General features: G+C 35.7%; 1 protein-coding gene across 1 annotated transcript; it reads right to left on the bottom strand.

Annotated features, from left to right (window-relative positions):
- Positions 1–7,555: 7,555 nt before the first annotated feature.
- LOC113347358 (ubiquitin carboxyl-terminal hydrolase 4) lies at positions 7,556–11,872 on the bottom strand. Its single transcript, XM_026590998.1, has 6 exons — positions 11,420–11,872; positions 10,897–11,013; positions 9,835–9,933; positions 8,968–9,162; positions 8,574–8,755; positions 7,556–8,417 (listed from the first exon to the last, which is right to left on the bottom strand). The coding sequence occupies exons 1-6, from the start codon at positions 11,534–11,536 to the stop codon at positions 7,991–7,993; spliced, it is 1,137 nt and encodes a 378-aa protein (XP_026446783.1). The 5' UTR covers positions 11,537–11,872; the 3' UTR covers positions 7,556–7,990.
- Positions 11,873–12,303: the final 431 nt, after the last annotated feature.

The following is a 12,303-nucleotide window of genomic DNA, read 5'->3' on the forward strand; positions in this document are numbered from 1 at the left end:
CTAATGACTCTTCTCTGCTCAGATCTAGTCCATTTTGGACCGGATCTAAGCAGATTTCTTCACTATTTCTTGCTTTTTTAGGTTATTAGTAGTTCTAGCTTAGTTGTTATTATGTTTTCTACTTATCTACATAATTATGGTGGTTTTATTTACTCTTTTGAGGTTTATTTTCGCTTTGATTAATGTTGGTTCTTGGTTATTGAGTTGGGTTAAGATCAATAGTGATGTTCTCCAACGACAAAATCTTCATCTTTGTTATCTCCGGCGATGAAATCTTCATCATCAACTTATGTGGCGACTTGAATCTTCATCGGTGATTTCTTTGATGATGGAAGTTTTATCACTAGTTACAAGAGATTTGAGAAAATTATTCATATTTTGGGAGCACATCTTTATAAATAAGAAAAACAACAAATGCTTGGATTTTAATTCTTAGAAAAAAATATTTTTCCTCCGATTTAATCGGATCTTATTCATACTTGTATTTGTCTTACTCCGGTAATCCTTCTCTTTCCCTTTATGTTCTTGTTACTTTGTATTCTCTTATTTTCAACCTCAAACTCATTGTAACCTTGAATTTATTTTAATGAAAATGCTCCTTGTTTTCCAAAAAATCAAATAAAAAAAAAATACAAGAGAAGATAGAGAAATTAGTTGTTACCAGTTATATATTAAGTGCTCAAAGAGGAGCCTTCAAAAGTTCGAGACCGTAAAGACCAATTCATTAAAGTACATTCAAAAGAGATAATAAGCTGATCTAATAAGTTTCTTTTAATGACTCTATAAAATATGTTGTGGCGCTCAATCTAGATATTCAACCAAATTCCAAAAGATAGAATCCCCCAGATCTTCTTTATTATATTATTATTGTTCTTATTAGTCTATTCTCACAAGTTTGACTTTATTTTTTATGAAAACCCCAGTTTATACCAAGTTATCCAACAAGTGGTGAAAATTGACAAAACTTTCAAGTTTCAGAACAATTCAACAAAAGATGGTCATGTGATTCTTGATCAGCACATAAAAGACAGACACTACAATTAACTTTACCTTCTCTTTACAAGAAATCCAAAGTTAGAGCAACCTTATAACAAAGTGTCCAGACCATGGAAGAAACCTTCAATGGTGTTTTTGGGTACAAATTTGCATATGAGAAAAACTCAAGAATCCATTCACTTCAGAGAGGAATAAAAACTCGCCACTGGAAAACCATATCCCAACTCCCATCTTCTATCATCTTCAAAAGCAAAATTATTCAAGTTGTTGAAGTAAATTAGCAACTGCATGCACTTCATGTTCATTCAAGATCATCTTAAAGTTAAAATTCCTGGCATCCTGACTAAAAATCATGTATTTAACAGAAACCTCTTTCGATATTAGGAAAACTATCTTTTAGAGCATAATTACCAATCCATATGTCAATCCATAATTAAATGCTTGTGCCACTGCGCAACAAGAGTTTACTGTTATCCTTAACCTAATTCCTAGATTTAAGAATTCTCGTCCATAAACTGTGACCCAATGGCTTAAAATTATATTAGGATAATACGGATTGGCGTTACCTTCAAATTTTCTATTGATAATTTATCACCAAAGATATTTTTTTTCTCCACGGGTATCCAAATCCATTGGTAATCTAGGGTGCCTGGCTGATGGCATTGTCTCCCTCTTTTTTCTTTTTTTACTTTAATGTGTATGAACTAAGTTGCTACTAGAAATTACCGACAAAGAAGGTAACAATACTAAACTAAAAAGTAACCTTTTAATCTATTAAATTTAATAACCTTTGTGCAATAATGGTAACTCATTGTATAAACTTCGTTTCGATTTATAAAGATTCCTATGCACTATGGTCATTTTTTGTGTTTGCTATGCTAGATGGCCTGGCAAATAAAACGCGCCACTATGGAAAACGTTTGTCAAATATACTTTTTGTAAAGCAATGATCTTCACACCTTCTCTTCACACTTTTTGTAAAGCAATAAACCGCGCCACTACGGCGATTTAGTCTATGTTGCTCGACGTAATTATTATTGCCAGCGGTGGATTCTATCCGGCCCATAAACAACCACACCTTCCACCATTCACCTTCACACATTCTCTTCTTTCTCCAAAATTTTTAAACAAAAATCTATGTTATCCCCAGTTGTTCTCTCCAATTTTTTTGTTGTACTAGTTTTTTCTTCAAAATGAAACCAAAAATAAAAAGATAAAGAAAAGTCAAAGAATCAACCAGCACCTCAGTGAGTGGATTGAACTATGACCAAACTACAGAATATGAGTTTTAAAATATTAAACAATTAGCCGGTGATGGTATACTTCTTGTGCAAGTATCTAACCATCCATAAAGAGTCATTCAGTTGCTCCAAAAGATAGATGGTCTGAGTTCAATATGATGTTTAAGTACCTCCCCATGTTTTTCAAGAAAGAGTATAAAAAAATCTTCGGCGGCATTTATATTTTTTATAACCTACAAACCATAAGATTCAAATTGTTAAAGTTATAGTAGAAATAGTGAAAGACTACAAATATGTTCCTTTTCAAGGATTTCAAATGTAGTAAGTTTGTTTCTTCTTGTAATTCAATTCATAGATTTAGTTTTTAGTTTTATTTACATTCAACAAAGTTAATTATGAATATGTTTTTTTAGGAGTTACACCGTTATATTTTTACGTGTTGATGGAAATTATACATATTAGAGAAACTTACTCCATTTCACAAATTAAAGTGGAAGTCGGAAGGAAGATGGAGAGACCGATTTCGATTATACTCAAATGATCTAAAAGGAAATCCAAATCATAGAAAACCAAAAGCCCGCGGATTAAGGGCGCGTTGAACCACCATAAACATTTGAAACACACTGTCCCATAAATTAAAATTGGTTAAATTGAACATCTCTTACAATTGATACCCAGGATCGAATAAGAAAATCATCTTCTTCTCTAGTGAATCGAGCATTAGCTATATCGATAAAACGATCACTAGAAATTTCAATGTACAGATGGTACAAGTTGAACTGTATAAAATCGCGTATTTATAGAGTTGGATTTATGATCGCTGGTCAAAAACCACTGAGTGGCGACCATAAGGTCGAGAAATAATCTTTTATCGCTGGCATTCTAATGACCATCTAGCGATGGAATGTCCATCGCTTGGCTAATCCTATATCCCACATGACTAAGTGGTAAATATACCGGTTAACCAGTTATGCTTGCCACTTTTTCATTCCCATAATAGCTCAAAAGTGGTAAACTATACCATAAGTTGGGTGCATAGGAACCCGCCTAAAAACCTTGGCGGTCTTATTATAAGCAATGTGGATTCACAACAAGTATCCTTCATCTCTCTCCTAATTTTCTTTGTAGTTCTCTCTTTTTTTTTTCTTTTTTTTTTCCTCTTTTGTCGTTTATCTTCATCAACCGTCTATCTCCCTCACAGGATTTTCTTTATTTCAAAGACTTTCAGGTCTTTCTTCTCAATCTAAATTAAGTTTTCTAGTCTGAATGTTGATTCTTTGTCAGGATCTGGGAACAATACTTTAGGATTTGTATGTATATATATCTTAAAAATAAAAGTGGATGACGTATTATTATTATTTAGATTACCAATACATTGTTCCAGTGGTTTCTAATAGTCTTACAAGCATATTTTGGTGGTGCTCCGTTATCATCAAACTCATTATCAGGGATGATCTATTTCAACAACGTGTTGATCCGTTCTTTTGGAGACAAGATCAACAAATATTAAAGTCAGATTGGAATAATTCGAGCATGTTACTTCATAGGTTTCATATTTTTCTCACAAAACTACCAACAATCCCAAACATTTTGTCTTGAAACCATAAGGTTATTTTTAAATACACTAATAGCAATTAATGTTTGAAGACTTTTCTCAAGGACATAGATAAAAAAAAATCATATCTCTCTAGTTTTTAATCTACGTGAAAACTCCTAAAATATCATTTAAAGTGGAACGAAGGGAGTAATATTTTCATTATTCTGTTCTTTAAGTTTCGGATTATGTAAACATTTACTTTTTATCTTAATTTGTTCGCTATGTTATGGATGCTATTGTAAGTATCAATGAAAATTTGAGGCTTTAGCCTCTTTCGTAAAAAAAAATAAAAAAAGGAATTTGGATTTTGCACATACGATTGAGAAACAAAAATACGGAGTATATTAATCATTTATTTAAGGGGCACCTATAGTGTTTCAAGCTTCTAAAATTCAAACTCATATGGGTATCCTTCAAGCCATTGATGCCATGATTTCTACTTAGCTTCATAAGCTTCTGTCTCAAGCGGCTAAAACTACTCTAATTAAACATATTGGTCAAGCTATACCCCTTTTTCAAATGGGAGCTTTCCTTATTCCTAAACACCCCTGTAAACAAATGGATTCTCATCTCTGTAATTTTTGGTGGGGAGAAACCCTTGACCCTAAAGATAGAAAACTACATCTTTTGGGTTGGGATATCTTGTGCTCCCCTAAATCTGAAGGTGGTCTGGGTTGTAGGAAAGCTGAGCTAAACAACTTGGATATGCTTGCAAGAAATACTTCGAGAATTATTGAAAATCATAATTGTATGTTAGCCACTGTTCTTAAAGATAAGTACTTCCCTAGAACTGATTTCTTGAATGCCAAATGCACTAGTAAGTGTTCTTGGACCTGGAAATGTATGCATGCCATAAAGGAGTTCATCAAACCTTTTATCTCCTGGATTATGGAAGATGGTCAATTTATTGATCCTTGGTGTGACAAATGGATCCCAGATCTGAGTTCTGCTACACCAAACCCCTTAGCCCCTCCTGATCCCAATGTTAAAGTCTCTTACTTCATCAATAATCAGACTAGAACTTGGGATGTTAATAGACTAAATACTCATTCTGATGATGCTTCTGTCAAGAAGATTATCACTATTCCCTTAAGCCAGTTATGCACTCCTGATAAGAGGGCTTGGGAAATTTCAAAGAATGGTAGATTTTCTCTAAATCTGCCTATATGGGACTAGAGGTCTTAGAACCTCCCATGCATCAATCTTTGGAAGCGCATTTGAAAAATTAGGGTTCCTTACAGAATCCAAGTCTTTCTCTGGAAAGCTGCTAGAAATGCTCTACCTGTCAGAATTATTTTACATACTAGAATTCCCATGCATAGTGTTGATTATGCCAGATGCACTGATCCTCATGAGTTTGTCATGCATGCTTTAGTCCTCTGTCCCTTTGCTAGTCGGGTTTGGTTTCTCAGCTCTCTTTGTGTTAACACTCAGGTTTTCAAAATAAGTCTTTCATTGATTGGTTGGTTTTTTGTCTTACTGATCCCATGTCTAAACTTCCTGATGAAGATCAATGCCTCTTTGTTACTGTTCTTTGGTCTACCTGGAGTAGTAGAAATAACCTTTTTTTCCAAAACCTCAAAGAAACTCACACAACTGTCTTAGCTAGAGCTAGAGCAATGCTCTTGACTAGGAAGCCTTGATCTTTTATCTCTCCTACTACCTCTATTATTCTGTGTGACAAATGGATGCCCCCCTCTTTTGGCTGGATTAAATGTAATACTGATGGAGCCTATGATGACATCTCTGGAGCTAATGGTGCAGGATATGTGATGCGGGACTTTGCAAGCAAAGCTTCTTTTTGTGCTTCGTTGGTTTTTGAAGTAAAGTCTGTTGAAGAAGCTGAAGCCAGATCTATTTGAGAAGTCTTGAAGAAAGCGAATGAGGAGGATTTCACTCACGTTATCACTGAAAGTGACGCAAAAAGTCTCATTGATCAATTTTCCTCTGGCATGTTCGATGGAGACTCAAGAACGGATGCTATCTTTAAGGATATTTTATTTTTCTCTTCTAGTTTAGTAGCTTGCATTTTTTCTTATCAACCCCGTTCTTGTAATTCTGTTGCACATAAGCTTGCTCAATGGGCAAAACTGAACAATTTCTCTATGTACTGATCTGTTCCTCCAATTTGATTTCTACCAACTGTTGAGGGGGATCATTAGCCTGAAGACCGCTATATATAAAAAAGAAAATAAAAAAATCGATGTTATTGTTAGCCAACACATATCGATGAAAGTTTGAAGCTTCTTTTTCATTTTTTTTAAATAAATTTGAAGCTTTAGCCTCTTCAAGAAAAAGAAAAAGGAATAAGGATTTTCCACGTAGGATAGAGAATTAGAAACACGGAGTATATTAATCATTTTTTTAAGGGGCACCTCAATTATTAATAGAAACTCGTGTAAGGATATCAAAACTTCTATCCATCTAGGGTTTTAATTTCTGACCGTGTCTTCTGCTTATCTTCCTTGGTTCATCCTCCTCTCTCTCGCTCGTTTGATTCCAATGGCTTCAATTCTGAGTACCTCGGCATTTCTTCAGACTCCAGCAAGCGTAAGCACAACACCATTGGAAACCCCGAAAGGTGGTGTCTTCTCTCTTTCTTTCAGAAACAGAAGAACACAAATTGGGTCTCAATCAAATTTTTCCAATCTCTTCCTTAACAAGTCTAATACTTCAACCCTTGAGGTTTCAAGATTCATCCCCTCTGCTGTCTATCAACAAACTAGTGAAGTGGAAGAGGCAAAAGAAGAAAAAACTGGGTCTGTTGAATTTCAGGTATTATGTTTCACCAATAAAATCCGGAGTCTCACTTCCCATTTACAAACGCACAGAAAAGACTATTCGTCTCAGAGAGGTCTACGTTTAACTCTGGGAAAACGGCAACGATTGCTGGCTTATTTAGCTAAAAAGGATTCAAGACGTTACATGGATTTAATTGGTCGGTTGGATATTCGGGACCCAAAAAAGACTCGTGCAACACTCAATTGATAGTGTTTTGGTGGATGATGAAATTTGGCTTCAGTCATAGTTCAAGCTCGGGGACAGACTTTTACATCCTTCTAAATGATGCAGTTTAATTAGAAGTTAAGTTGCTACGTTTAGTATTTTGTTTGGCTGATTCCTTTGATGTTGTTTTGCTAAATTGTTTAGGAGTTTATTGTTATGGATTTTGTTGCAGTGGGAATGCCCACGAGTTGTTTGTTTTAATGCTGTAAAGTAATCATGACTCTTTAAGTGCATCAGTTGAAGTTGTACGAGTGCAAGTCCATTTTCATCTTACTCAAATTTAATTTCGTATCTCAATTAGTGTTTTCTCTCTATCTCTCTGCTGAGATTGGCGATGCAGCAATGCCCATAGTGTTCTTGACTTGATATATTTCCAACCTCTTGATTGATTGTAGTTTTGTAAACACACGATTGGTAGTGCCCACAATTTTTTTTGAGAAAATACCGATTCCTAGAGTAGAAAACATAGAGACCTGTTACTTCTGTGATACTTAACTACAGCCAAACTTGGTTCCCAAAACCTCCGAAAAAGCTAACTGCCTCCCAACATTTGCCAGTCAGCCATTTGGGTTATACATGACTTTTGTATCGACCAACCATTCCTGGATCTGGTGACAATTATTCGAGGAAAAGTTTGGGGCAGGATTTCAAAGATTGAAAGGATGCAAACTGTTTAGCCAAAGACTCATTTGGGCCAGTTTTTTATATGTAAAAACTAAAAAAGAAGGAACTTCAAACTAAAAAAGAGTTTAATCTCAAGAGTGAAAGACAAAAGAGAATAAAAATTGCATGGTCCAACTCTCTCAAGACCAAACTTTTACACCCTTTTGTTTCTGGTTTCTTATTGTAGGGGTACACACAAAGGACAGTGAGCTTCTCCACTACCATCCACAACTGTACATAGATCAACAACCAGCAATAGCCTCAATGAATCTCTTCTTCTCTATTTTGATCTTCACATCTCTTCTGATCATCTAGACTTTCAGAGTTAATCCCGCATGTTATATAAGAAAATGGGAGGGTAAACAAGGGAAGCAGTATAAGAGACTGGAAGATTTTATATATGGAGATAAGAAACACACCACCTCTGCTCAAAATAAAGAACCAAGAGAATACAAACATCGCCGAATTGACCAATTCTTCACACCTCTCATGTCTGGCTAGAACTAGTTGTAGACATTGTAGTAGTACCAACCCTTTCATAGAATAATATATACCCATGATCTGTGTTGCTTGTGTATTCCTGCGCTGACCCAAAGAATGTCTGAACCGCTGACTCATCAATCATTTCTACATTCTCGTCATCAAAGAATAACCAATGGTTGTGGCTCTTCACAAGACTTACGTAATGTCCATGGTTTGGCCCACTTCCTACATGAACAACCACAGCAAATAGAGAGTACTCCGAATCTGCATCCTCTACCGTATTACTCAACTTCAGCTCCAACGGGAAAACAACACGATAAGACAGTTTCTTGTATCGACTGAGTTGCTCAATGTACTTGAAGCGCTTTAGATGGATAACAAGGATTTGAGGTGGCTTTTTAATTTTCATTCTCTTTTGAGCCTCCTGCAGACTTCATTATAGAAAGAAGCAAAAAAGAAGAATAAGATACGAAGGCGTGAAGGTTGAGCAGTATGAAATTATGTAACCTACTCAGAGCAGTCATAAACTTTACAGTAAGGAACACCCCTGCCCTAAAATGTGAAGGAAGATGGGCTGAAAGAAAAACCTGCAGCACTTGTCACAGAAGAATTTATCCTCAGCATTCAATGTCTCCGTGGAACTGAAATTTTTTAGACAACTCGTGATGGAACTGTTTTGCTCGATGTCAAGACTCAAGTCTAAAAATGTTTCATCTCTTGCGGTTACTGTCTCACACCGTAGGCACCTTGTCTCATTGGTCAATATCCCCTGCATATTATAGGCATCATGAATAATAAATCATTTTATCAAAGGGCAAATGATATTATCAACAGAATGCTGTTTGAACCTAAAACTATACTTTTCCTTTACAGAAAGCTGCACATTTGTCTAATTAAGAGGATAGCAGGATAGTGAACTTCAGTGACACTCAGAATTCAGAAATTCTCAAGAAATTTAGCCAAGTGCAAATGTAACTCTACCTGAAAATTTTTGTGAACCCAGGTGACCAAAGGTTCTCTGTGAACACCATTGACCTGCGAGCTCTTTGGACCATTTGCAGTCTTTTCAGGTGGTGAAGAAGTTTCTGGAGAATTCTTGGCAGCAGCAGCGCGTGACTCTTTCTCGAGTATGTCAACAAGCTCGTTCAGCAGGAAGTTCAAAAATTCATGTGCGTCCTAGATAGAAGACAAGAGTAATACATTTATTGATCAAATGGTTAGAGATGAGCTGTAAGCAAATTAGACTGTGATTACGATGTTCTAACACCCGCCAAAAGATAGCCTGAGCTTCTCTTATAAAATGAGAAAATAACTGATATTTCTGGTGATGCTAACTGTTATGATGGTAACCATCTGTATAGTTCAATTCAAATGCTAAAGTATAACACAACCCTATATGTGGTAACTCAAGTGAAATTTCCAAGCCAATATCCAAAACAATCTCAAAAGAGATGTGGGAAATTTAATCACCAATTGTGGTGGCAAATATATGTGAAGTGCACAATAGTCGAACAGACAGAAGGAAACCCCTTAGTCTGGACCTTAAAGACGAACTTACAACTTCAACCTTATTTGTTAACTATGAATGTTTCTCAGTCATTCCAGTGACCCGACATATTTCAAAAGCATGAAAGCAGCAGAAATACATCAGTAATCAAGGACCTTGAAATACCAAGTCTGAAAGTACTTCATGACACTAAGATACTTTACCTGATGATATACACTTGGGCTTAAAAGTGAAAACAATAATTACTATCCCAGATGCCGATATCACAATTATTTCTTAAAGTTCCATAGTATCACTAAAGTAAAAAACTAAAATATACAAAGAAAAATGTCAGAGCATACTTGGTGCATGTAGCTGCGGAATAGCTCATTTTCCTTCTTCACTCTCTGAACAAAGCGTTTTGGAGCAATGACCCCAGTTTTCTTCTTCTGTGAACTTATCTAAAACAAAAGGGAAAATTTAGTCTTAAAAAGCATACACCTTTATCAAAATCACATCATACGCATTATGGAGATGAAAGGGCTGCAATTTCAATGATCTACAAAAATTAGCCCCATCCCACAACCCGTAAAAGAGGTCAAGGCAGGCATTATGGTTTTACTTTTTTAGTTTTAATTAATATAGCAGCAGTGTGAGGGGACAAAACGATTTATTATCACAATATCATACTGGTAACTCATAAAATGACATAAAGGAATGCAGTGTGGTAGACTCCAACGTACTGACAAAAGAGTACTCAACCTTCATTGCAAAGCGACCAATTCCTTTCAAAAACTTCAGAATTCTGATCATGTCACAATTTAAGTGCAATGATTAAAAAGAATGGATCATTGCATCCACGGGCATATGGTGTACTCAATATCAGCCTGATTGAGGCACCTTATGCTAAATCAAAAATTATGAATATTATTTAAAGCAGACTACAATTAGACCAGCACCAAAGTGTAACATTATCTCAGTTCACAGGACATTCTAAAAGAACCAACACAGATAAGAGGCAAGAGATACTTGGACCAGCACCAAAGTGTAACATTATCTCAGTACAGGACATCAGAACATTTTAAAGGAGCCAACACAGACAAGTGGCGAGAGATAAAAGTTAGATTCCATATTACTGTCAAAATCATAAGTCACTAAGTCGCAAATAAACCAGTAACGAGCAAGAAGCAACATATGACAGATATTTGGAAGGTTTGGACTAACTTTGATAAGTTTGTAATATAGAGCCTACAAATAAAGTTGTATATCTATGATTGAAAGCCGAATTTACCATCAATATCATGGTTCAAGATGTACATAAGCTTAAGCATACAGGATACAGGAATGCATAATCTTCAGTTCTTCACTAGAAGTGGCAAACAATAGTCAAACTCTTACATTCAAACATATAAAAGACGCCTTACCTGAGTGAACAAATCTGCCAAACATGTCAAAAGGTTCTCTTCTGGATCACCAGGATTTTTGTTATTTGCATAATATTCAAGCAACTGTTCACGAAAAGGAACACAAAAATAGAGCGCCTGCACACAAGAAGCAATTCAAGTATTACTTGCAAATGCAATCAAAACATTCTAATTCAGTATCTTCTTTTTTCATGGGAAAACTTCTAACTTTTCAAAACCAAGGTTAGGGGAACTGCGATTTTCTTTATTTTTTTGATAAATGAGAGCAATTGAGCATAGTATCAAGCTTTAATCAAATGTAGAGTAACCCAAAAACCTACCTCCTACCTAACAAATCAAAACCAAGACCCCAGTAATCGAATCCAATTTGACATACATCAAGTAGAATCAACTGAGCAAGTACATCTTAATAGAGGTAGGAAAATAGTAACGAATATCTTAGTAATAATCAAATATACAATTGAGGAATAGATCATGGCGATTTAACCCTAGAAACCCACTCAAAACTGGAAGGGAGACAAACCTGTAAAACGGAGTTACAGTAGCAAGTATTCCCAAAATTCTCAAGACCAAAATATCTTTCACCTTCAGGAAACTGATCACCTAAAGCTTTCTCAAGCTTAGAACCAGCAGCCCCCATGACTACTGTTCTAACCAAACCCCAAAATCCTCCTCCTTCAATCTCTTTTTTCTTCTTCACTTTTGTTAATTTAGGATTCTATTTACAACAATAATAATCTGATGAAAATCTAATTCAGATTACTAAATTTAGGGTTTTCTTAAATCATATCAAAGAATTTACGAGGAAAGACAGTAATTTATTATCAATGATTGAATTAAACGAAGATGTGAAAAAAAAAATGAAAATTTTTAGGGTTTTTGTAAAAAGAAAATCGGATTTGTTTCTCCTCTCATCCCTCAAATATCCATCTCTCCCGTTCTTCTCTTTACAAAATCAGTTTGACTAGACAACGGATGTAGTGCAAGTCACGTGCCTATCTATATCTATCTATCTATCCACCCATGTATTTATGTCGTTCTCTGAATCCCTCCTATTGTGCTTTGAACTTGGGCTTGCTTTGGAAAGGATTCTATCTCGGCCGAAGGAAGGGATATCGTATTTTAAGGTTTTGACAATTAATTCTACCGAAGTTGCTGAGAGCTAGCAGTAGGGTGGAGGGTATCCTTTCTCTATCCCTCAAATGTAGGGATGGATGGCATATGGAAGACAAATTTGCTATGGTGACGTCTCATCCCTTCCCTATACTATACGGCTACTGGTCGAGTTGACTTATACGGCTATCGTAGGTTACAGTCCTCAGAAGCGAGGTCGGGCTCCCAGTTCATCTTCTTCCTTCTTCTTCTTCTTCTTCTTCTTCTTCTTCTTCTTCTTCTTCTCTATTTTTC

Source organism: Papaver somniferum, chromosome 2 (assembly GCF_003573695.1).
Source record: "Papaver somniferum cultivar HN1 chromosome 2, ASM357369v1, whole genome shotgun sequence".
Classification (NCBI taxonomy): Eukaryota; Viridiplantae; Streptophyta; class Magnoliopsida; order Ranunculales; family Papaveraceae; genus Papaver; species Papaver somniferum.

Bases quoted from the DNA above. Each gene is read 5' to 3' on its own strand.
- LOC113347358 (XM_026590998.1), bottom strand. From the start codon at position 11,536: ATGGGGGCTGCTGGTTCTAAGCTTGAGAAAGCTTTAGGTGATCAGTTT. The intron at 9,934-10,896 runs GTAAGGCGTCTT...CTTTTGTTTTAG, and splicing joins TGGCAGATTTGTTCACTCAG to ATAAGTTCACAGAAGAAGAA. The intron at 8,756-8,967 runs GTAGAGTTACAT...TATAATATGCAG, and splicing joins GGGTTCACAAAAATTTTCAG to GGGATATTGACCAATGAGAC.